This window comes from Dromaius novaehollandiae, chromosome 8 (genome assembly GCF_036370855.1).
Source record: "Dromaius novaehollandiae isolate bDroNov1 chromosome 8, bDroNov1.hap1, whole genome shotgun sequence".
In the NCBI taxonomy this organism is placed as follows: domain Eukaryota; kingdom Metazoa; phylum Chordata; class Aves; order Casuariiformes; family Dromaiidae; genus Dromaius; species Dromaius novaehollandiae.
This window is the reverse complement of record NC_088105.1, coordinates 19948201-19973213: the sequence shown is the minus strand read 5'-3', so window position 1 is coordinate 19973213 and position 25013 is coordinate 19948201. Positions and strand designations below refer to the sequence as shown.

General features: G+C 38.4%; 1 protein-coding gene and 1 long non-coding RNA gene across 2 annotated transcripts in view; one reads left to right on the top strand and one right to left on the bottom strand.

Annotated features, from left to right (window-relative positions):
* Nucleotides 1-25013, bottom strand: part of OLFM3 (olfactomedin 3) — a 73702-nt gene that overhangs the window by 1948 nt on the left and 46741 nt on the right. Inside the window, exons 2-5 of the mRNA XM_026094262.2 lie at nucleotides 17684-17830; nucleotides 14949-15104; nucleotides 10758-10977; nucleotides 1114-1220 (exon numbers count right to left, since the gene is read on the bottom strand). Of these exons, the coding sequence (XP_025950047.1) occupies nucleotides 1114-1220; nucleotides 10758-10977; nucleotides 14949-15104; nucleotides 17684-17830 (630 nt within the window). The remainder of the gene's footprint in view (nucleotides 1-1113; nucleotides 1221-10757; nucleotides 10978-14948; nucleotides 15105-17683; nucleotides 17831-25013) is intronic.
* Nucleotides 1-25013, top strand: part of LOC135329032 (uncharacterized) — a 40198-nt gene that overhangs the window by 12610 nt on the left and 2575 nt on the right. The window lies entirely within an intron of this gene.

Sequence of the window (25013 nt, the reverse complement as noted above, 5' to 3'; positions counted from 1 at the left end):
CTGTTTTTCCTTCATTTCTTTTGCCTTTTCTCCTTTTAGTTTATCTCAGAGGAAAATCAAATCCTGACTAATAAAAGAACAGATTAATTTTTGGAGTTCATTTGTCTGCCAATTTGAAAAAAATTGACAAAATATTTGTTTAGATGCCGGTTCAGCTCCCCGTGTTTCTAGCTGCTGAGATGCTGTGTGGGATATGGTTTGTTTTAATTTGCATGCACGCGGGGAGTTTTGGGGATGTGGAGTGTCCCTGGGGAGGGCGTTGCAGGGCTGCAGGGTGTGCGGGAGGGGGCTGTACTGGGGAGCAGGCCCTGCAGAGGCGAGAGCCCACGGCGAGGGGTCTCGAGCAGCCACCGGCCCTCTGCGGTGGCAGAAGAGACGTCCTTGGGACCGATGGGGCTGGGCAGGGTTTGCTGCCCTCCAGAACGTAACTGAGATGGCTGGGGCTGGTAGTGAACCTGCAGGGACTCAGTGGGCAGGGGAGAGCTGCACACAAACCTTTAGTAATGCTATTTCTATGTTGCCTACCCTAGTTGCTTTGGTCTTTTTCTTTATTTAAGAAGTTTTTGTGTCTTATACAAATGAAACCTAGTGTTTTGACTTCAAAAGCCCTTTGGTGCACGGAACACCTGCACACAGCTCTGGCCAATTTGGAATCCTATCACAGATCGAAACGATAACAAAACTTTGATCTGAGCAAGTACATGATCTGAACACAGCTCAAATTGGGCTTAATCCTGCAAATTTTGACTGCCCTGGGTTATGGATTGTGTTCATGGGTAAAATTATTCGTTTTAGTGTTAAATTACTTGGGTTCTTAAAGATAGTCATTAAAATATAATGTAAGAAAGAAAAAATTTTCATAGTGATTTCAGATAAGCATGCATCATCCATGAAACAGTTTAAGGAAATGGCACAGTAAGCTTAGCTAACTTTTGTCTTTGAATATTTTTGCACAAATGCTTTTAGCTTTTTCTAAAGATATTAAACAGTGAAAATGACGGAAGTACAAGAAACTTGCTTGCAATTGTGACCTAAGGGAAAAATCTCTCTTTATAGATTAAAAAAACGCAAGTGAAACTCCAGGACACAAAGGTATTTAGTGCTTTAACGTACTCTGTTATTTTTCTCTGATGCTAATGGATCTGTCATCCAGGCTCCAAATCGAGTTCCGGATATCTTGACTGTAATGGGGCCTGTAATTTTCATCAATTTGCCACATGCTGAAATTAGAAAAACAAATGCATTAATGCAAACAATTACACAACTCTCCTTGACATCACTCAGAGCACAAGACCAATTGCTCTGAACTAAATAGTGGCTCCAGGGGATTCAGGCTTAGGCTAAAGATGGATTGTCATCTTCACAGTATGAACTTTTCTGTGCTGAGTAACACAGATAAGTAAAAGCTTAAAAAATATACTAATAAAATTTGTTTATTTTTTCATTTGCATATATTTAAAGCACAGATACATTTTCTGGGCATAAATACAACTAATGAAATATCTTTCCAGATGCAGTTAATAAAATTTAATAATAAATAAAAAGAAGACATAACCCCCCAAAAATTTAGGCCTCCGGAGGGTCAGAGAAATGTTAGAGTTGATGGGTGTTTGAATTTTCCATTGACCAGGGTAACAAGAAGGTTAGCGGTAGACCAGAAAAAAATGGTTTGATGTGGGAATAGGTACCCAAATGCCCATGTCTGACTCTTCGCTATAGTTACACACACATAGCTCTTCCATGCCCACATACAGTATTATGGGCCTGTTTGATGTTAAGAACGCAAATGTGAGAATTATTCAGGAACTGTGGCTGTACCAGTTGGCTTCCAATCCATTAGACTATCTGAGAGGAAATAATGAGAGTCGATATGATCTTGAATGCTGACCTTCCTAACAATCCAAAAATCTATATTTTAGGGGACATTAATAACATACCCATTAGCAGCAAGCCCCAGGGGGAACTCGTATGTTTGCCTAGGGGCTTAATATCACGCAGTGGTGTAGGTGATTAAGTGAGATAGCATGTAGTTGAAGAAAAGATTTTCCATATGAATGTAAAAAAGTGATGCATTTCATTTCTTTTAATTTAAAAATAAGTACTTCTCCATGATACATGGTTGTGCTATAGTGTGTAACACAATCTATCTAGGAAATGTGACAGGCAAACTGTATATAATTTTGAGAGTGAATTTATTCAGTTCAGAGGAGAAGGTCACATCATGCCTGGGTTTTCTACTTTATGCAGCTGGCGGGGAACGTATCGTACCAGGCTGCTTCAGTCAATTAGCGTGGGGTAGTGCTGCGGGGACAGCTCAGGGACTGCTCGTGGGCATTTCGTTCATGGCCAGGGAAATGGGCGGTAATGAAGCTGACTGAGTACATGCTGAGACCTCAGTGAGCAGTGCAGGTTGTGCCTGTTTTCTGGGCCAGCTTAAAGGCATTATTATTTACGTATCTCGATGTATGTGTCTTAGAATCTTTTGTTGATATTTTGGAGTTTAGCGTTTTGAAGAATCTTACATGTTTTTCACCAGTTACTTATCATATTACAAGACATCTTTATTTCAGAATTTTTTGAAGATAATGCCGCTAGTGTTGCATGCTGAGTGCTGTTTTTCTACTATGCTGCTCTTATTCTGTGCTGCGTCCTATTTTTCTCCAGCAATAAACTGCAGTTAGTGAGTTTGGGAAGCTGAGAGCTATATCCTAGCAAGGTGTCTGTCTGTCTGTCTCTATTTGTAGGTGGTATGTTAGTAAATAATCTCAGAAATGGGCATGAGATAAACTCAAACTTTTGAAGAGGGCTGAAACAATTTGGAATAAGATTTTTAAAAAAATAACAGAGTGTAGAAAGAAATCAGAAAAAACTAATCACTTCTGAATTTGTAGTTTTTAAGATAATTAAAATACACATGGAGTGAATGTGTGAGTTAGAAGGGTGCGCTAATTAGTATCTTTAAAACATTGCATTGAAATCGGTAGTAAAACTAAAAGTAGGAAAGAATTTGGAATTCTAAAACATCACATTTTTTTGTTAAAAAAACAAAAAAAATCCCGGGAGCTAAATATGGAACCAGAAATGAGCCCTGAAATTTTGCTTCTGGAGTGCCAAAACGTGAAGAGCCCACCGCGGAGCTGCGGGGTGCTTGCACAGCCCGCCGCGGCCTGGGTGCCGCCTCTGCCTGGGGCAGGCCCGGGGGCGCGCACGGCGTGCCTGAGCTCGGCTGGCAAAGCTGTCTGCGAGGGCGGCTGTCCGAAACGCAGCCTGGCGAGGAGGAAGATGGAATAAGCCGTAACGGGGGAGTTACAGAGAGACAGCAGCTGTCCAGACCTGGTGTGACCCTGCCACTGAGAGCGGCCGCCCCGCCGGCAGCACAGCCTCTGCCCACGCCAGGCAGAGCACCCCGTCGGACGCCGCAAGCAGCCGCTTTTGGCTCGCGGCGGCAGAGGAGGGGGGCAGCGCGCAGGGACCCAGCCCCTGGACGGGAGCCCCGGGGCTTTTGCAACAGCTTGCCCAGTGCTGGCTTGCAGGGAGCAGCAGAAAGAGCTCAAAGCCCCATATCTCCAGCAGGAGGGGTGTCAAAGTAGGGGGGTGCTTGTCGCCCACGCTGTCCGTGGGAGGGGGTGCGCTCCTGATTCTGCATGTGCACCTGCGGGTGCGACTGGAACTTTCTGAGATGAGTTAGAGAAGGCTGTTCAGAAATTTGTAGGTTTATTATCATTTTGTAAGTGTCTAGTACTGTGGTTTATCTGTTGTATTACTTGTATTGATCCTGAGTGTATAGTTCACTGATTGCCAATTAATTACTTGCCATTAACAAATCAATAAACCTCTTCAATCCTGATTTGGTTTAAACTATGTGAGCTGAGCAGTTTCCTCCTGTGACAGGAGTTAGATGTTGTGGGAGAATGGCCTTTCAAAATGTGTTGAGATATCGTTCACTGGGAAAGAAGAGATGACGTTGTACTTCAAGGGCTAAATGATCAGCAGTTTATGAGTCCAGGGTATATTTATGTGATTAAATATTTATTCCTAGATAGAAGGTAGTAGTGTCAAGAAAAGAAGACTGTACGGAGAATTACTGTTTAGCTGAGGGGCAGATGACTGAAAAAGTGACAAAACGTCTCTTTTTCAGCCTAATAAAACAGAGCATCTTCTGAGAGACGCAAGGATTTTTCTTTCTCCTGCGCTATAGTATGTCCCATCTTTCCTTTTCCCTGTTCATTAAACAGAAACCCACAGATCTGCTTATGTGATATAATCTGATGGAATAGGTATTTAGAACTAAATAGTAATATTATATATACTGTTTCCACCTATGGTAAGTCAGTCCCATTGTAGTGATGATTTGCATCCCATCAGCAGTTTGTGCGGTAAACCTCAGCAGTACGCAAGGGCTGTTGGCTTGCTTAGGACAACATGGGCGGGAGAGTTCTCTTCTGTGATGTAGAAGGAAGTGGTAGAGCAGTCAGTGCCCACCTCCAGTGACTAAAGGCTCTGGTCCTTTCGTGTCCTTCAGAATAAGTCTTGTCCTCACAGCCCCCTTACAGCTGGGAGATACTCTTGAACAACAGCTTAACATATGAGGTCTCTTACAAAGTTCTAGGCCAAGTAGGTCTACTTCCCTCCTATTGCAAACATTATATTTGTCTTGCTCTTCATAAAATTAGTAATGTGATTGTAAAACTGAGGAAATATTTTTTGCCCTTGCCTACCCTCACTCTTACTCCAGCTGAGTATTGTTTTAGAACTTCACTCTTCTGTTCATTTGAAAACCTTTCCGGACCAAGTGTATGGGTGGTGTCCATCTTCTCTTGTTTTGAGCAGTCCGATTGATCTCAAACCATTGCTTTTAGAAGCCTGTGGACCAGAATCCCTTAGTATGTTCTCTGAGTTGAGACAGAACTGCTTGGAAGAACAGCACAGGCCCCAACGTGTGTCTCAGCTGGATGGTCAACTTGATAAATCAGCTTATATAATTTTGAACTGTTTAAGGCTGCCACAGGTAACCTTTGCAGAAGAACATTATCCCAAGTATTCCACAGATGACCTGGCTTGCTAAATACTGGTCTTGAGAACAGAGTGAACATACAGGCTGATTGATAATCAGAAGAGAATTGTAAGACTAGGAAAAGGTAATTGAGGCCAAATCCTCCTCCTCCTCCTCCTCATTGAAATCCCTCTGAAATTCATTTCACATTTTATTCTGTCAAACCCTGGGACAGCCTTCTAATGCAGTGCTGCTTCTTCCAATATTTGAAGATAAGAGAATCAAGTGAATGCAATTAAGGAAACACTAAAACTAAGTTATTCTTTTTCTTTGAGACAAAGGTATCATTGTTTTCTTCAGTTCTGTCTTTTGGAGCCTCACCTTCAAATATGTTTGCCCATTTGTTATAGCAGAATTATAAAATATTGGCAGAATCAGGGTCGTTTATGGTTTAGCTCATTATAAAGTTGCAAGTGTGTTGTCTGCGCTGAAGTCTTATTGAATTACTATTACAAGTAAATAATTTATTCTAAATGAATCACGCAGCATTTTGATGATGTTGCTACAAAATGCAGTTTATTGATCTGTTTAACACTGAAATAATTAGTGATACTGACTTTAAAAAGATAACAATTTCCTTATAGCTTGTCCAAGCCTGGGCTTGCATTTGTTGCAGAAGTTAAATGAGAGCTCTTTCAAGACTAAAACCCAATATAACATTTAACAGTTCACTAATAAAGCAAGGTGAGTTTTCTGGGCAGTTGTAAGCACTTTGAATTTTGCATTCAGTGCAAGAAATTTCCTTTACCCCTCATCTAGTGTTGGAAACAGCTTCTTCTTGAGTGTAAAAAGTGTTGCTATAATGCCAGCCTATACTCTCGTCTGCACCACAGACCCTGTAGTTGTTCATGTGGCTGTATTAGAATTCATCTTGTGTGCTGAGGTTTCTTGCTAGGGAATGGTGACACTAATATACTGAAAAAGCAGTAACATCTATGTAAAAGTTCTGTGACATGGCATGTTCAGGTTACTTTCAGAGTTTCACTTTGCAAATAAAATACAGCTCTACGTCATGTCATACCTTGGAGCTAACACAGGAGAATAACAAAATCTGGGTAGGTATTAAGAGAATGGGAGTCTAAAAAAAAAAAAAAATTCCTAATAATTTCCAATTAAGAATTTTCTTTAGCTCATTTTGTATCTGGGGAGATGGAACATAGACAAATGTCATGTGAAATGGGAAGCATTCTGGCCTAGCATGTGTTAAACCAGTTAGGAATTCACTTCTTTGCCAACTGGTGGAAAAATTTTGGCTATAGAAAGCCTCTGCTCTTTAATTCCCTGACAGGAGGAAGACCGGACGATAATGAGAAGGTAAGTCCTATGCATCTCCATACTAACAAATGTCAGGAAGTTCAGAAATGTTTAAAAAACAAACAAAAAAAGTTTTGTGAATTTTCTAGAATTTTTTTTCTAGCACAGAAAGATTCAGATGTGGTTACACACTCTTTTAGGGTGGGGTGATTTGAAGCCCTCAGTTATTGCCTCTTTCTCTTGACTTCAAAAGAAGCAGTTCACCAGGTTAGAAAATCCCAACCATTACTGCTTATAGCAGTTGGAAAATCAAACCTCTGAGTGTTCATCCATTCTAAATGAAACTGTACAAAAAAATCATATAGTGCACAGTCTGAATGTTTATGGCTTGATTCTATCTTGCAACAGTTTTCTACCATGGACTTAGTAAGTCTACTTGTGCTTTCCTGTGTTGTTATTAAGGAAGAAGCTGAGGAGCGTGTGGTGGCCATTAAAAAAAAGCAGATGTACTGCCTCTGTAGTCTGGGAAAGTCTGTGGGGCAGAATGCATCTGAAAACTTGCTCCAAAGTGAGCAAATACCAGGAGAAGGTTGTGAAGACCAATTGGACAGGGAACTATTTTGAAAATAGGTAGGAATGGATAGTAGGTATTCCCAATCTCTGTGATGTCAGTGAATACTGGTGGCTGCTATATATACCAAGCAAGTGTATGAATTATTGAGGGTCTTGCAAGGGAAATAAAATCCATCCCAACCAAAACATCCTCCTGTAATGATCACAAACATTATTATTCTATTTATTGTAGGTAATAAACAGGGGAAAATGAAGTGAGCGGTTTTTTTCAGTGCACACAAGCCACTTCCATGTGTTTCACTTCTTTCACTTTCCTACTTATGATCAAATTTGTCACAATATTACTTTATAATATGATGGAATGAAGAATTACTTCTTACTTAATGGCTGTATTTCTATTCTCCTACATAATGCAAATCCAGGAAACATTATCTACTACTTAGAGTTTGCTAAGAGGAAACCTGTGGACTCTACTTCAAGTGTGCAATGTCTTGCTGTGTAATCTTTCGGAAAGTGACGACTTCTTGCCTTTTTGTTTCTTTATGTACAAAATGGAGATAATATTTATCTCCTTTGAAGAGTTTTGTACTAAATGATATTTGTAAAGCTCTTCAAACTCTGAAGGGAAAGATGCTTTGGAAGTGCAAGTGTCACTGCAGTCAGTAAACGCTTGCACTAATACCTCTTTTGCCGTGATGTAACAGCATTCCTTTGGCTAAATACAATATTCTACTTTTTGAGTGCTGAGGAATAATGTTAGTGTAACATGTTTTTTAGATTCTACATTAAATTAGATTTAGCTACCAATGAATCCAACGGGTATCTACTCTAATTACTTTTTCATGTTTCATAAGGAATGGTTGGCAGAGAGTACTGGCTTCCATGAATGCTAGCCATATCTTTTTTTTTTCCAATTTATTAAACAGATTATTACAAAAATATGAGTCCCAAACATAAAGTGCAACCTGCATTTTCTTATGCGTGCACATACCTCACAGGTCTACCTGCTAAAGATTTACACGTGCATAAGTGCATGCAAATTTGTAGTATGGGCAATTATATTTCTATTCTCTATTCCTACATGTTTAATAGCATGCACCCTTTTAAAGTTCTGTGGCCAAATTTGTTAGCAGCTTCAACTGAAATTTTCTCCTATTCCAGGGAGAGGGAACAAGTCTGACTCATCACAACTACTATAGTAATCATTAAACTTCAGTGAAAGTAAGAAAACTGCTCACTGTATGCTAATGACTGTTGCAGGGGTTGCCAGTGCAGATGGAAGATCCCTTTTAAATGGCCATGACCAAATAAATAATGCATTATATAGCAGCTATATTGCTGAATAACACCTGCTAGGGAGAAGAATGTCAAAATAGCTATTACACATACTGGTTAGATAATTATATTGTGAAACTCAACACAAATCTTTAACGATTCAAAACAGAGCCTGCGGCACATTGTGGCCAGTCTGTCTTCTGCTGCCATAGGTTTCTAGCCATCAGATTGGCATGGACAGCCTTAATTGGATCATCTCCGGTGTGGTGAATGTGGCTGGGGAGAGGGGGTAGGCATGAAAGCCTGTGTGCTTGCTGATCTGTACACACACTACCTACTTTCATAAGTTACTCACAGTAAGCCTGACCTAAGGTGTTTTTAGAAGAGGCAGATGGGTGGACCAGAAATGCAGCCAGTCGCTTATTAGGAAGGCATAAAAGTCATTTAAGCATATAAGCCCAGAGAATAATACCAATAAGGATGAATAAATCTGTATTAGAGCTTGAGAAGGCCATAACCCTTTTAATACTTGGTCAGAAGCCCTACTTTTGATCATTACAACATGTGAAGAAGCTCTAAACCTATTATGAAATATCAGAGCGGTAGTAGTTCTCCTTAAGTGATGCTGTCTACCATTGTCGTAACTTCGAATTGCACTTGTATGGGTACTGGAAAATGTACTTTGTTAGAAGACTTTAGAAGGTTTAATGGGGAAAGGAAGATGCCCAGGGGGCATCAACATATTAGAAAAAGGGTATCATGTTTATTTGAGTGCACTAGGGGCATGGATGTGTATAGTAATCTGTTTTGTACAAATATTTTCTCTTATTGTTAATATGCATAATTTTTATAGCTTTTTTTTTACATTAGCATACTGAGAGAAATAGCATGTTTTGCAGGATTGAGAGGAGGGGAGACTTGGATAAAAAAAAATTAGGGAAATAATTAGAAAATAAAAGGCAAACATCTGAGAAGAGCATCTACCTGAATACACCTGGTCATTCTGATGTTTCAAATGTATCCTGTACTCTAGTTACTTTACTGATCAGTGTTACAAGTACACACTGTAAAAGCAAGGAAAAACAAGATACTCAGTAAAGATGAGATGAGGATCTTTTTGTGCCTAATACACTTACTGGAACATTCAGAAAATATTGTCTATTTATACCATTTTTCTTGTTTGCTGCAGTAAGTATTGTAATGCAGCCATTTTCTTTTGACTGCAAGTGTGCCTCCAGTCAATGCAATAATGTGCTATTATGTCTGTGTACTGAGGGGAAAATAGGATCATAAGAGATTTCTGTTTGAAGAATTCTTTCATGTCTTTTTGCCCATCATTGCTATGCTATTTCTAGTGGAAAATAAGGAAATTGCAAATAAATAATTTACGAGGATAACCCAGCCTAGATATTTCTTATTCTATTGCCTCACAAAAACAAAGAGGCACTGCTTATTACCTTAAAAACATGTTTCATGTCATGCGTAGCCTTTAAAAGTAAAAGCCCCAACCTGGTAACTGAGACAGTGATCACAGGGTTGAACTTTGTAGCTTCTATTTTATTCAAGTTCAGTTTTAACTTGTAAAATATTTATTTCTCACAGAAGGGGCTGGATTGTTGGCTGTAGAAGTCAAGATTTTACTAGCAATCCATTCCAGTTTCTCAGACTGGTTGGAATGATTGATTTCCTAGTGAACCACTCTGCACCTGTGTGCTGGTGTGTGCTTTGTCCCTGCCTTTAAAGGAGACCAGGCCAAGGGGGTAGACTTTGCATCATGGTTGCAGAGTAGGTACTTACTGATTACCCCTATTTGGGAAATGGAAATTAAGGTTGGCACTTAATAATGATAGTTATGGCTTCTAATTTTGGTAGCTGATATGGAGCTGCTGCTGATTTTCAGGGAATGTTCATGCTGAACATTCACTTTTCCTAAATAAGTCAGCATGAGAACAACCAAGGCGGAGACTGTCTGGTTGTCCTGCAGTAAATCCGCAGCATTGCTCAAAATGGATTGTTGCTGTGCTTCCCGCAGAAATTGTGCTTCATTCCTCTGAGTTAGGTGTCATGCTAATTATGCTGTATTGTAAATTGCAGAAAAGCATATCTCTGCTAAATGCTAATGTTACAGGTCTAAAGACAGTACAGTCTAAAAGGCTTCTCAGATGTTGTAGCGGCATTTGAATCAAGGTTGTGATGTGGACACCTTTAAACTTATCCCAGTCTACTTTCCACTAAATGTTTTTCGTGCTAACATCCCGAAGATGACTGAGTAGCAAACCTGCCTGAGCTAGCGTGAACGAACTTTTGTAGCTCCCAACAAGTCGTAAATCTCTTAGGGTTTAAAGTTGCTGTCTTTTATAATTTTCCATCTTAATTCCTCCCGTATATAGTAGGGCAGATTCTCCTCTAAGATACAGTGGTGTAAACGTAGAATGATATGCTTGACTTTGATGGAGTTGCTCTTGATTTTTATTAGAGTAGCCCAGATCAGAATATAGTGTAGTCTTTCTTCAAACAAGAGAACAGAAAACATCATCTTTCTACAAAGCCTACTAAAAATACACAGTGAGGGACCAAATTTGACAAGAAATTATTAACTTACTGAGCTTTTTCATGCAGTCTCGAAGCCTGGTTTCTAAACTGAGTACCCGCTGGTGTAGTTCCTCATAGTCATAGGCACCAATTTCTTCCTGAATCCCAGTGAGAACAGTAGACAGATTCCTAATTTCCTCCTTGAACTGGGTGATTAATTTGGCATCAGTTTTGTATTGTTCCAGAACTGGGATCAGTGGTAAGAGCTCATCCATCTTTTCCTTCAACTCCTGTAAGAGGCAATCATGTGCATTAGAGCAGTTTAAAGGAGTTCAATCCTCTAACTCCCATTAAAGTAATATTTATGCATGATTGTTAAAATGACTTGAAAATGCTTATTGATTTTAGTTACAGATCTATTATTAGCATATTGTGAAAGTCTTAGAAACCTCAGGATTAATGGCAGTAAGCAGTGGATAAAACGCCTGAGAGAACAGTTAGTTTCTCCTGGAAGTACTCAACTACCTTCAAGTGGCCCAAACCAAACCTCTTCAAGGTCTGACTTGCCATGGACAGCGTGTAAAAGCCCTAGTACCTTTCAGGAGAGAAGGTGATTAGGCCTGAACACACAGTGACAGTCAAGGATGTCATACCTGTTTTACAGTGCTGTCATGGCTGGTGAACTGTTACTTTCTTTTTCATGCCTTCAAAATACTGAGTTTGCTTTTTCTGTAATGGCTGTTAAACTCTGTTTAGTGCTGATCTGGCCACAGTGATATATCCATCCTTCTTCTGAAGTAATAAATTCAGAACCTATTATGCATATGTATAGTTCAAAATATACTTTTCTTAACCATGAGTTGTGTTTGTCATCCTGTTGTATCACTACATGCCTTTGAAATTCCTCAATTGTTCTTTGTGCTTGACTATCCCAGATCATTTTATTGTCACGCGCAGTTGGTGCTGCCTTGCCAGTCCTATTCTTAAATATTGATTATACAAAATAAGGCTCTACTTTGCAATCTTGGGTTGCAGTCTCTTTGCAATCTCAGATTTCTGCTATGTCATGCACTTTGAGAATTTGTCTCAATGAGTTTGTAACCTATAATGGCTGCTCATCTTTTGTCTTGTAATTTTTTTTTAATGTGCATATCTTAGAGACTTTGTTAAATTAGTTTAGATAGTTTGAGGGGATTTTTGTTTGTTTGGTTATTATTCTGTAGAACCCTCAAAGAATCCTTGCAATCAGAAAGCTTTGCTTTATGAAGAGCATGCAGGTTTGCCTTGATGTATCATCTGTATTTAAAGATTTGCATATCTGTTTGCAATTTGAGGAAACAGCAAGACTTCTGTGAGCAAATGCCAGAGGGACCAGAGGAGATGCAAGCCTGGGCAGAATAAGAAGAAGGTGGAGATAGAGATTTGTTAGGTGCTGGCATTTGGTGATAATAGACACGGGGAGCAGATGAGGACACCTGGGGAGAGGCTATCGAAGGGATTAGAAAATCAGGTCCTGAAGAGTAGATGGAACAGTCGGCAGATAGAAGGGAAAACAGGAGAGAACTAAAATGGAAGCCCCAGCAAGAGAAAGAGGTGCAGAAGCAAATGTGGTCAGAGGTGCCAGGTTAGCGCCGTCACTGAGATGTGCGGAGACATGCACATAGTTTTAAATATCATGTGTATTAAAGGATGTAATAAACTATAAAACATTTCCAAAATAAATAATATTATGATGCCAAACAGAATACTTCTCTGCTAAGATGTGAAAGAAGCTGATAGGCATGGTCAGCATTAGAGCTGCTTGAAGATCTACCTCTGAATTTTTCCCTCTCAGACATTTCTATAGAGAGTTTGAGAGTTCAGCAGTATCAATTCATCACCTAGATAGTATATTCATACAGTTTTAAGAAATGCTTTCATATGGCAATCATTCTTTACTCAAAATGAAGACTTGCCTGTTTTGTTAGGAAGTGTATTTTACACATGGGTCATCTTAATAGCTAGAAAACTGCATTTTAAATTACAAGCAGATATGTTATAAATGGATCTAACAGTTCAGGAGTTCTCTTTGTATCTTTGGTTCTATTTTCAATTATTGTAGGTTAGCACAATTACTGAATTGAACAGAAAGAAGTGGAGAGTCGGTTTCATCTGCTGTTAAAACTATTTTTATCTGACTGTTTTTATTGAAAACTTAACTTGAGCCTAATTTATACCTGTTAAAAAGAACAGTTATGTTGCAGGTGATGGTAATGAGAGTAGGTTTCATGAGTTAGAGAGCAGAGGTCCAGAACCCAATATTTTTGGTATTTAATTTTGAAATGAACTTAGGCTTTGGTTCTGTGAAGCAGTATGTTATCAAAAATCATGGTTAAACCATGATGGAAAAAAAGAACAAAGCCTGTAAAAATTCAGCAAGATAAAATGTATTTAAGAGGATTAGTAAAGGTAACTTTTTCCTAGTAGGATTTATGCCAAATAAGGTATCTTTTGACCAAACTGCTCTAACTTTTGGGGGGATCAGGTATCTTGTGCCTGGCATAAATGCTGATTTGATGGAAGTATGACCATATGCTCAAGTGTGATCTGGATCAAATTTGTACTCTTTGGTTCTCATAAATGTGGAACCACAGTGTCGAAACATTTCACTTTCGTAGAGGACGTACATATGTTTTTGGTATTTTCATGGCAAAGACAATAATTTTCTTGGAATCTGCTGGTACTCTTAGCTTGTTGCTATGATAACTGGTACAAGAACTAATTTGCTTTGCAACACTGATAGGTGGTAGATGTATTTTGGCACTTCACGCCTGCTGGTATGAGGGGTAATGCTATATCTAGAATGAGTTTCTTTGTCTCAGGAAAGATAAAGCACTGGGATTTTAGTAGATGAAATTTCAGAAAGCCAACAGCATATCATATGGTGTTGACCTTTTAAATTACTCTATAATTTAATTGGTTGGAAATCTGTTTTATACTCCTGCCAAACTGTCAAACTGAAGTTAAATGACTGGCCAATACAAATATCGAACGTTTAAAAGGTTAGAGTAGTGCTGAAAGCTGCTACCGTTGACATCCTATATCAGACATTCAAATTTTGATATTTTGTTCCCAAGGAAAACTATAATGGGAATGTAGAATATATGATGGCCCTATACAAATGTGTTGCTACTGTAGCGAAGAGCACTAAAGAAAGTAAAGTTGGAGACATTTCTTACTGTCTGAAAATGGCTGGGAGTATATACTCAAGCTCTAAGCTGAACTAAGAATGATAACATAGACAATAAAGTTTTGTCATTGGATCATTAGTATACTTAATTCCTGGCGTTATTGAGACCCGTTGGATATTCAGTGGCTCTGAAGAATAAATTAGACCCCTTAGCTATGTACTTGCTGATTTAGGTATTTAACTTCAGCACTGATGAGAAAATTAAGTCCATAATTGTGTGAGCTTTCATGAACATTTCAAAAATATATATTAGGTTAACATAATTTAGTCCTCAGAATATATTTTCTAGATCCTATCTGGCTTTCTTGCAGGCTTGAAATATCCATTTATCAGAACTGATATTTAAAGTACTTGAATATGCTCTTGTAACATTTTCTCCTTAAAAGTACTTCAGATAGCTTTTTCAGAATACACAATGCTATTTCATAATTTCTGCAACACCTCTTCCTTGCAAAATGATCAGCTTATGGTTTCTCTTGTCATTAAAATTCCTTGGAAGTCTTTTTTTAATCACTCAAATGTGACTGGGGTTGATTTCCCTCCTCCCCTATCCCAAACCCAAGATAGCAAACCTTCAAACATGAAATTAGATCTTAATTGTACTGGATAAAAATTACAATAACCTGATTTGTTACAGGCTTTGTTCCCTTCAGCTGTACTAAATGTCAGGCAACAGTAAAATTGCAGAACTCTCTAGCTGTTTGCTGTTAATTCCATTGGATCACCACATTTATCACTGTGGCTTGCATGAATATAAATTTCTTAGTATGACATGCACATTGATACAGAAGAAAACAGGAATCTGTTTATAGTGACATTTCTGTAATGTCTTAATAATTAATGGTTACTCCCTATTACAATTAAATTAAACAGAGCAAAAGATTATCATCATAAAGGAAGTTTTATTACGCTTTTCTTTTTAATGTTGCCTTTGTGTGAGCATTTCAAGCTGAGATCTTAGCAGTCCATGCATTGCTGCTTAGTACATTATTTTCAGCAGGCTTTCAAAGTTATTGTTAAAATAAAACCTACTTGAAAATGCTTTGTCATTAATGTCTTCCGATCATCTTCAATTTGCCGAAACTTGGCCTTCAGCCCTTTCATTTGTGTTTCCATTTTTAAAACATACTGGAAATCCCTCTGAGTCCGTAGATTTAAAACTTCAATAGATTGGGACATATTCTGAACCTGTTAAAGAAGAACACTCTCTAAATGCACTTTTTGTTGCTTTACTTTTTTTCCTGGTTAGGTAGTTAAATGTCAGGCGATAAAATGTGCTTATGTCCATGCTTTATTTGTGAGTCATTTATACCACATCATAGTTTTAAATTCCATAACTGCATGATAGTACGAAAACTGAGCCACAGGGCTAACAGAGGACTAACAGGAGTAAGACCTTAAAGGTGGAGAGAGGGAGGGTGGGAGAGAGAAAGGGAGAGAGGGAGAGGTCCTTTCAGCCCCCTTATAAAGATGGGATCAATAGAGGCTGTTAAGCACTGGAAGCTACTTTATCCTTCTCCTGATCCTGACTGTCCTTCAGGATGTGCTCTGTAGCCTGACTTTTCTCCCAAGCACTTCAGGAGGGAGGGCACTGAGAGCTGGAGGTATTTTCTTGGTTAGTGTGAAGAGCATTACTTTTATTGCTAGTAGACGTTTGTGTAGTAATTCAGTACAAGCAATCCATGAGACTGTTCAGATATAAGACTGGATGTCCAATCATTGGACAGGTGTTTGGCTATGATTTCATAAGGAGATAGAAAATTAGAAATTTTATCAAATTGTCTTACTGGTACAAAAATGCATGAAGCGAGAAGTAAATGTTCGGGTAACTGTTGCAGAGTAAGTGAATTTGTAGCTATAGCTAGCATTTTTGCTACAGTGAGACATGAATAGAAAAAACAATACATGAAGAATAGTTTACTCTCTTATCTAGAGTAAATTATATATGTTGAAGTTTTGGCTCAAGCCAAAAAAAAATACACCTTCCTAATATAGGACAAAAACAGTAGTATTCCTGCTGTTTACAAGATGTAAACATGTAATGTTTGAACTTACATTCATGACTGTAATTATTTATTTTGATAAGGACTATAGTACATTGCACCTACTTGTTAAGAGAACGTGTGGATTTAGTATGATGTGATTCCGTATGATCTAGAGCTCTTAAAACAGTATAGATTTGCTATTAGACAAGTGCCATTGGCAGTTCTAAGAAAGCATTTTTAATGGAGAAAGTTAATGTTTCTCTTTGCTTTGCTTTATAATTGTTGAAAGCAAGCAAATAAAGTCCTTCAGGACTTGGAAGAACTTTGAATGTTTCCTTTTGACAGAAGCTGCATTCACAGAGACGCTCTAATTAAATGACTGTTTGGATTTAGTGGACTAATAATATAACACTACATACCCATGTTTACCACAGGCCTAATCAGAAGTAAATAACTTTTAGAGACTGATGATTTAGGTTCTTCTCTGTGACAGCTCAAAAGCTGTGTTGTGAACTTAACCTGTCCCCCTGCCCAAGAGAAAGTTTTTTGCATTATCATTTTAGTGTTTGGGAAACATGCTAGAGCAAAGACTCTGGGGATTGCAGTCTCCCTGTGTTTTGTTAACTAAACAGGTACAGTATGAGGGGGTAGCACATCCTCTGTGCTGTCCCTGGGAGCTGAAGGGACCTTGTGTCGTGACAAGAGCCATAGCTTTTTTTCTGAGACTCCTGATGCAACATTTTATACCAGTTCCAAAACTACATCTGCTGAACGCCATGAAACTGTTAGGAATGGTGAGTCTAGCCAGGCGTTCAGGGGGCTTACGGTTAAAGGTAAAGAGCATAAACTTGGCTTAAGAATGAAAACCAAGCTGATTGTCATTTATTCTGGAATTCAGTGATCACCCAGGTTGACTTCAGTGATAGAGTTACCTGGCTCTTATTTTCTAAGATGTTAGTACCATGCTTTTGTAGCATGTTAGCTTGATTTGGTTTGGAAACTTGATGTGCAGGCAGCCGTATTTAGAAATGTAAGAACTTAATTTTTAACTTTGGCAGTCATAGCTGAAACATTTATTGAATCAGCTCTAATCCTGGGTTCTCTCTCCTGCCATGCATAGTAAGTGGAAACCCAACTAATTCAATTTGGTTGAGATTTTTATCAGGTTCAGAATGCTACTTGGGTGATGTAAACCCCGTGTAGGAGATTCTACCCTCACCAAGTCAGAACACAGAAGAAATGTAATTTATTTAGCTGGGAAAAAAGGAGGATGATGTATTATTTCCCAGGGATTCTGAGATCATAAAATGGTTCATTAAAACCTGTTAATAGTCTGTAGAGAAGAGGAGAGGGCAAGGAGAAGTGACTGAAGTTTTGTGCCAGGAGCGAATGTGCCCCCTGATCTTTACATTTTAACTTTCATTTGAAACAGGGACTGTTTGCATTTGAAGTGTTTCCAAATTAGCTGAATCTCATGCTACGGACTGCTTTACAAGCTGAAACTAAGCCTCTGCTGAAGTTCACAGAGGTTTATGGAGGGAAAACTTGCAGGATCTGGCACTATAATTAGCACTGGCATGATTTTTCTATGGATAGAAAAGTATTGAAAAATGTATGCTGAAAAATATATTTTTAGGTCTACATTTTATGATAGATAACTCTTGAATAACTAGTTAGATAACTCTTGAATCCTCCATTATGTATTAAATTTCAAGAGCAAAAGGAATAGATTTCCATGGGACGCTTAATGATCAAATGGAGGAATTTGATGGGAAGACTTACCTTCTCTAGCAGCTGTCTAAGTTGTCTGCTTTTGGCATCTCTTGAACATAGGTTTTGTTCAGGTGCGACAACAGTACAAATGCATCGGCCATCAGGATCCTGGGCTGAACTATAAACTTGCCACCCTTCCTTGGGGCTAATCTGAGTCTGTAACAACACAATAATAATAACAAAAATAAAGGGAATTGAATTGATGATTTTGTTTGACACCCCCCCCCCCCCCCCCCAGAATAGTTTTGTTTATTTTTGCGGTATATGTTTGGAATGCAGTTCCTTCTGTTTATCATTTATTAGTAACTTAACTAATTAGATTGGTGATTTCACACAGTTTTGTCATATCTCACACCCTTGTGTTATTTCTCTAGAAGTGCCCTGCAAACATTGTTTCCGGTGTAGATGAAAACAGTCTTCTCCTTGTGATTCAGCACAAGTTGGTTGATTTAATTCTTTGCAGAGTGATGTTATGGTTTTTCATCAACAGAGAACAAATATGTCCTTTCAGCCTGAATGACTTTTACTTTAGACTAATGGAAACAACAAAGACGGAAAAGAAAAAATATGAAATCCCGAAGAGATAGCAGGGTGTGTGTGACTGATGCCATAGGGACTTGGCTCAGAAGCAATTCTGAACATGGGTTAGCAGGTTTGCTCTTAAAGGTGCAGCATGCAGCAAGCTCTTCTCCATTGACTTTAGCTATAGATACAAGAAAGGGGAGGGAGGCTTGCTGCCAGGTAGTACTGAAAAGTGTCTGGGGGCCCATGGCAAAATAAGGGCCATTACACTGTCTTTCTCGGGGACTGAAGGAGGCTAGCCCTGTTCTTTTTTGAGTGACCAATGACAGCAAGAAAAAAGCAAAAAAATCATGTTTGCTTGCAGAGCGGGCCAACACCTCACTGCCTTGGAAGTTTGTGTGATTCCTTGTGAGACTAGTTATCTGTGTGTTTAATGGGATGTATAAAAATATACAAGACTAGAATAAGAAAAGCAATATAATTAGATGATTGAACAGATTCAGGTGATGGAATTAAATCTAATGGATACCAGCAGTATATATTTTTCCTTTCTCAATCTGTAATTTAATATTATGCATTACTCTAATATCTAATAATATAGTATTGACCACTGAATTTCATAGTACAGATGCTAATGGATTACCACTGAAATAATTTTGCTCTGGATACAGTTGAAATCAATTACTAGCTATATTTTAAAATTGTATTCAGCATCAGGACAAAGAGTGATTATTAAACCTTGCAAGCTTTGATATCAATGCTTTACTGGGTTAGAATATGCAGTTGCACAGTTCCTCCCTTCAGGAGAGAGGCAGTATCTCTATAGACTGAGGTTAGACGAAAAGGTGGCAATTTTTCCCTGCATGTCCACTCAACGTTAGAGAAAGAGCACAGACTTTTTTCCCCACAAAGACTCTTCTGAAGAAGTCACTGAAGATAGCAGTGACCTCGTCTACTGTGGAGTTAATTGAAAAATCAAAACTGTATTGTTCCCCAGTTTTGCAAGGAAAACTAAAGGATCATAATCTTGATGACTGTATAAAAAGGACAGCTGAACTTGCCTTAGGCTTTGATACAAAGGCAAATCCAAAGTTCAGTGCTAAATTATACCACTTCTATGATGTTCTTAGCTATATTTTTAGGGCAAAAGGATTTGAGTTTAAGAGGTGGAGAACAAAAAACCCCCAAATTTGCTGCTGCAGAGACAGTTTAAATTGGTTTTGAGTAGCTACTAAAATTGTGAGCTTGAACAACTGAAGCCTCTCAAGCCTGGTAGTGCTTGCAAAGTGTAGGCTCTGTTTAGTCCAGCAGTTTCCTTGCACCAGGACAGTGATGTCATGCAATAGCAAGGAAATGAAGTTTGTCTTGAAGTTCAGAAACATCTACAGACCTAGCGTTTGCAATTAGAATTTTTTTAGGACAGAAAAAGTTAGTCTGAGTTTATGAACAAATGGTGAAATTTGGGCCTTGCACCTGGTATGTTTAGACTGGTAGCAACTGATTGAACTGTATTCAAGTGAGTGGCGTTGTGTAAATCCTAATGATAAATATGTCTCTCTCGATTTTTCTAGAAAAAAATGTTTATTGATTAATTCGGCAGGTATTTTCTTAAGATGCCTAATGTACTGCTAGATTTTTAAAAAGTAGATATTGGTTGGGAAAATACTTCTCTCTGTGAGAGACCTTCTGGCTCAATACGAGTGCATTGGGATTGGCTCCCGTGCACGAACGCGTGCTGAGATAATATCCCACCGCTTAGGCTACTGCTCTTTGCAGTATTCTGTCTTTCCCCATATTTGGGCCATTAGGGTTCCTCCATTAATTAGAAGGGCAATGTGAGTGAATATAGATAGAGAAAAACAAGTAGGTGTGTATAGGTGCATTTCTTGGCCTTTTTTTCCTTTCTGTTATTTTTTTACTTTGACATTTAATGCCTACCTCAAGCAGAAACTGCTGTGCCACCCAGGGAAAGAGCTAGAAGGCATCAAAACCTTATGAAAGCTACTGAATCTAATCTTCAAATGCAGGCTTACTGCTGACAGGCCTCAGTAAACAAACGAGAAAAGAAATAACCAAGTGGAGAAGAAGAATGCTGATAATAAATTATGCTAGTTCTTAAAAATCTGGGGGAAAAAAGAATCCCTACAAAAAACAATATTTATTGCTGTCTTGGCAGGCAGCTGGGGTACAGACTCACTTCACTTACCTCAAAAAGATTTATTTTTTAACTTGCATTTCTATATAATCTGATAAAACTATTATAGCTGCCTGTGTTGTTACTAGGGGCAGGGCAAATGGCAGTACATATACTTAATATGATTGCTTAATATAAACAATATTTTTCAGTTTGTCTTGTGATTTCAGTCCTGGGGCTGTTATAGAGCTGAAAAGACCAGATGCAGCAGAGGAGCAGCCGCCCTTTCCCCTGACCCCACCTCATCGTACAGTTCTTCCAGTTGAGGGGAAGAGAAGGATAACAGAGAGCTGGAGTTCTTGCTCTTTTTTCCCTTTTTTTTCAATTTTTGAGCTGTGTGAGTGCTAGGAGAGAGCTTTTGGAGAACCGTATGTGCTGCACTGTTCACTGGGGCAAGTGGCCCATGGATGATGGTACCTCGGAGATCCCTTGCTGGCAGGTAACAGTCTGTTACTGATGACCACAGTATTACTGAACACCGGGGACAGAAAGCCCCTCCACCAGCATCAGAGGTTTAGAAAAAAGTGGCTTTGGGATGCTCGTTAGTTTAATGCAAAAGAAACACATGATTGAAGATAGTATTTTTTTCACTATAGGCAGATGTTGCCAAGCTCAGATCCCAGCTTTTTGTGATTGTGTCCCCAGCTCTGCAGGCCCTCCTGCTACCCTCTTGAAACAAGACATGTGCAAGTAACTCCAATTTAATGACTGCATGGCATTAATGACTAAATGGCATTATTGAAATAATTCTTTGGAGGCATTTATATCATCAGTGCTCCGTTGAAGCCAAGGGAGGCATGACAGTTTACTCAGAAACTGGTGCTGTTGATATAAATATATATATATATATATATATGTATGTATATATATACTCACATACTTGTTGTTATAACTAGTGTGGGCTTCTTAGCTACTCAGTTGCAACTTTAAACTTGGACTTAAATGAGATAGGGAACTTTATTACTTGTGACATATTGCCACAAGAACTAGTAATATGTTCTGTAGTTCAATGGGAGAAGTAGTTACACTTAAAATAAAATAGAGCTTTTCCTTGTCTCCTCACATTCTTGCTGGTCTAAAACATAGCAGAATTCTTTCTCATAACCAAATTTAATTTATTTAAAAGTAGCAATGTTTAATCATCTTAATGCAGTGACTTTTTCCAGTAATGTTTTTCCTGCATACATATATTCAATTAATTAAATATTGATTAGTAAACTCATCATTTTAGTTAAAAAAAAATTAAGTTCTGAGAGTAATGAGCTATTATACAAGTAGTGAACACTGTGGTTTACATAACATACTATTATATAAACATCTGATTGCAGTTACACTAAAAGTACAGGTATGAGAGTTTATTTTACTAAGCATTTAGAAAAATTGTATTCCAGTTTAATTTCGTGTTTTATGAATACCAGTATAATGTTCCCTGTTGTCCAATTAAACTCCTACTTTAAGTTTACACTTCTCAGGAACAGTTAATCTCCTGATTTCTTTATCTCTTCATTAACAGAGGCTGCTGTATATGAGCATCAACCATACAAAGTGGTATTTGTGTCATTTACATTGTTTCCATATCAGCCTTTCTAGAAGTCTGGCATCCAGCCTTCTAGTGCCAATTTTATTCTAACAGCTATTTATTTGCTTAACTGTACTCCAACACAGAAGAATAAGAAAGAAACAGACTCTTTACATATTGTAGAGACTAGCTAATATACAGTATTCTTTGGACAAAAATTAAAAAGAAATCTATGGTCTGATCTCAAATTGTTTTTCTTAATACTATATATTTTTCTGGAGCAGTAGCATAGGAAAAAAGTCTAGGCAAGTAAAACAATATTACTTTACTATTTTTAGTGTTTCACCCTCAAGATGAAGGCATTTGTTCTTAAATATTTAAGGATGCTATTTTAAAACCTTTCCTTTCATAGTAAGACCACAACATGTTCACCAATATGCAGTTTTATAATGCCCAAAGAGAAGCATGCATTAAGTGATGATAGGAAGATTAGTAGCTTAAAAAGAGATTTACAAAGAAGCAACAAACTAAAGCTTTTGCTGTCGCTTAAATAGTAGTTCAGCATTAAGACGGCTTGCAACACATCACAGCTACTTACTAGAGTATCTGACGTGGAAAGTCTGGTGATATTTAGTCCTACCAGAGATGGGAGAGTTTGGGACATCCAGTTAGAGATCATTGCCATGGTACTGAGAACAGCACCAAGCTTCAGCAGTGAAGGACTCATTGCTGTGGAGCTAATGAGTTTTCATAGTGACTGATTATCATCCCAGTGCAGGCTGGCAGGGAGAGGCGTGACTGCAGCACACAGCAGCCACAGCAGGAAGGGAGATCAAGCTACCCAGATTTAATCATCCATTAGAAACACTCATATCCTTATTTGCTCTCTTTCTGCCTTTCCTAACAAATACTTACACAGACTACCTTATGATGCTGACCACTAAATAAGCATCCTTTGTATGCTAATAGTCATTGCACCTTTCCAGTGGGAAATGGGGTGGGCGAGTTGCTTCTTTATAGGTACTACAGAGTCAATTAACATTTAGTTAGATCAGCCCTTGCAGAGCGGTATGTGTTCTTGTCTGAAATGCAAAAGCCCAATTGCAAAACCAAACACAAATAACCCCCACCTTCTCCTCATCACTACTTTAGTAGAAATATGCTCAAGTGTATTTCTAAATACAACGTTACACTTGTCCGAGTGGCTAGGGGAAGAGGGAGGATTCTCAGCATGGCCAAGAGAACACAAAAGCTGTCACTCTCCCAGACCTCTCCAGCATTCTGTGATCTGTTGTCCTCACGTAAATTATCAATATCCGTGACTTTATAACTTGTAAAGCTTGCTATTAGCATACATGTTGTTCATGAAAGAACACTGAAGGAGTAAAGGTTCACGTTTCCGAGCATTCCTGTTAGTCTGCATGTTTTCATACTGAGAGTTATTGCATTACATACCCTGCTGGCAGGCTGAGTGTGTCTTCATTGCCTTTTGGATGGGAACAGAAAACAAATTGTAGGTGGCTCAAATAGCATTTTGGCTCTAATCTGCTGTTAAATCTGCTGTTCTCTAATGCTGTAGTATATGATCTCCAGGTTTAGTGGCAACTTAGCTTTTTTGTAAATTCAGTATTTAAAAGTAGATGAATCCACTGATTTCCTTGGTACAAGATATACCCAGTTAATGTAAAAATAACAGAAAAAAGAGTGTACAAATCATTGTGCAGTTGGGGTAGCTTTACTTTTTAAAATTATTTTTAAAAGAAGAAAGGCAGATAGAGGATTTCTAACACCTGTTATTTTAGAGAGAACTTGCTTAAAAGCTCTCTAAAAGAGGGAGAGAGTATTATATTTGTTCCCAAACACAATTCTGGATTATTTTTGGTTCTGAATTTGCTTCCAGGGAAGTATATTTTTCTTAAAGTATTTTGGTACTTCATATGAATGAAAACTATAATGAAATTGAAAGGGATGCGTATTTATAGGAGTGTGTGTGATTGGAATACATTTATTAAACTTAATAAAACCCTGCAGAATATTTTTCAGATTCTCAGAGCTTGTATACCAAATTCAGGTTAAACCTCTATCTTCCAACATTCAGTCAGAATTATTTCAGTCATCTCTGCTGTTTAATCAAGACATAGAGAAATTTCTCAATTTTTCAAAGTCAAGAAATACAAAAAAACCACAATGAGAGCTAAAGTATAATCTTATAAGGGGTTTTTCAGCAAACAGATTCAGCAATAGCAGAGAAATTCTGTGCATCCAGATATTAAACATTTTCCTGGAATTGCACATTAATGTGAGCTGGGAAATATTTCAGATTTTCAAAAGAGATAATTCACTGAAAAGTGCATTTGAAAACAGTATTAAAATATGAGTTTATTTGCTTGTATACCAACTCTGCACAGCAAACTGTGCTTTAATGACTTACTGGGCCAGAGGTTTGTGTTCAACAGCTTTTCTTGAACATTTTTCAAGTCACTTTTTAACCTGTCTTTACTTTTGGGATGCAAAACATCCACTGGCATGGAGTTCCACAGTTTGATTATGTCTTGTCTTAAAAATGTACTTACCAAAAGTCATGGCTAGCCTGAAAATTTAAGAAATGCTGTGTTCAATCCAGATCTGCAATTTTCTAGTGAAAGACATTTCTTGAAATTATAGCCTTGTTCTGTCTCCAATAATCTGGATTCCTTTCAGCTACTTAACAGAAAAAAAAAAAAAATCCTTCACTAATGCGTTTGGCTACTGCAAATACGGTATTCAAGCCCACCAACGAACTCAGTTTTGTTCAATTTAATGACATGGTTGACACCTTTCCAGAGCTAATGGTGACTCTTTCTGTTGTTCCATTGACTTCAAAGGACTGGTGCGGTATATGGAAGCGGAATTAGATTTCATAAATCACCTTTCGAAGTGGTGTCTGCGCTTTCCCGCGGGGATGTGCTCCAGGGCCTTGGCCAGCTGTCTGTCCGGAGCGAGCACGTGCTTCAGCCAGGCCCCTGCCTTTCCTTGCTGTGCAAACCGCAGCGCCACGGTGGCGGGTGCGCGCCAGATTTCAGCCTAGCGTGGGCTTGTGGTGGTGTTGGGATGTGCCGCTAGAT